We start from the raw sequence: 1159 nt of genomic DNA, 5'->3' as shown, positions 1-1159 counted from the left end.
AAAAAAAAAAAAAAAGAAAAAGAAAGTGGCTTTGACCTTCACTATACTCTCAAGAGGAATTTTCATTTATTTTTAGTGCTTAATGACATGTTATACCCTCATTTCCTCTTCTAGGAAGAATTCCAAAGTCGTGTTGTAGGTCGAAGTCGAGGATATTTTTTATTCAGGGTATGTAATTGTTTTACAATCAATCAATATAAAAATTGAAAAATACTTTATGAATTTGTTTAATTAACTTATGCTTTGAAGTTATTCGTAGATTTGTGGCATCAGGTGTTACAGTCTGACATTCACTGTGCCACTGCCTTACTGCTTCAACACCATCCGACACCACAGCATCTCTGATCCCTGCTCTGATCCACTACTCATGTTTGTAAATACCCAAATAACATTCACCTATTTGACAAAAAATCATGACACTTTATTTGTAGGAAATAAATGACTTAGGGATGTATTATTCCTTACATTCTAAGGAAAGATCTACTGAATTTTTGACTCCATAGATCGGAAGAGTTATGATACTTTTACAAGTTCTTAAAATTAAAAGAATAAACTACAATACAGGCTGTAAGTAGACAAAATTTTGTGATTACATTTATGATTTTGTATGTCTACATAGTCTATAAAATGTGAATTTCTTTTTAGGCACCTATACTTTATAAAGTATTTCCATCTTTAATATATTACCAGAAAATTCTAATTAATTCATACAACAGGTATTTATTGAACTTCTACTGGGTTCTTGGCAGTATACCAAGGGCTGGGAATATAAAGACAGATAGGACTCCATTCCTACACTCTAGAAGTATATAGCCTAATGGAGAAAATACTTAAGTAAACAAATATAAAGTACTGTATTAAATGCACCTTCAGTCCAGGGGCTATGGCTCCCTAAAGAAAAGCTTTTAACTCAAGCTGGGGAATGGAGGAGCTACAGAGAAAGGTTCATGGACAGAATCCTAAATTATTGACAGGAATTGGTTGATGAAATATTTAGTTAAGGCTCGGCGCCTGTGGCTCAAGTGGCTAAGGCGCCAGCCACATACACCTAAGGTGGCGGGTTCGAATCCAGCCCGGACCGCCAAACAACAATGATGGCTGCAACCAAAAAATAGCCGGGCATTGTGGCGGGCGCCTGTTGTCCCAGCTACTTGGGAGG

At 36.2% G+C, this 1159-nt stretch overlaps 1 protein-coding gene across 1 annotated transcript in view; it reads left to right on the top strand.

The window, feature by feature from the left end:
* Positions 1-1159, top strand: part of NMU (neuromedin U) — a 35150-nt gene that overhangs the window by 33352 nt on the left and 639 nt on the right. Inside the window, exon 7 of the mRNA XM_023515986.1 lies at positions 115-168. Coding sequence (XP_023371754.1) covers positions 115-168 — 54 coding nt within the window. The remainder of the gene's footprint in view (positions 1-114; positions 169-1159) is intronic.

Source organism: Otolemur garnettii, unplaced genomic scaffold (genome assembly GCF_000181295.1).
Source record: "Otolemur garnettii isolate 467f Iridium unplaced genomic scaffold, OtoGar3 scaffold00083, whole genome shotgun sequence".
In the NCBI taxonomy this organism is placed as follows: domain Eukaryota; kingdom Metazoa; phylum Chordata; class Mammalia; order Primates; family Galagidae; genus Otolemur; species Otolemur garnettii.
Note: the sequence above shows the minus strand (reverse complement) of the source record. Positions and strands in the feature narration are given on the sequence as shown.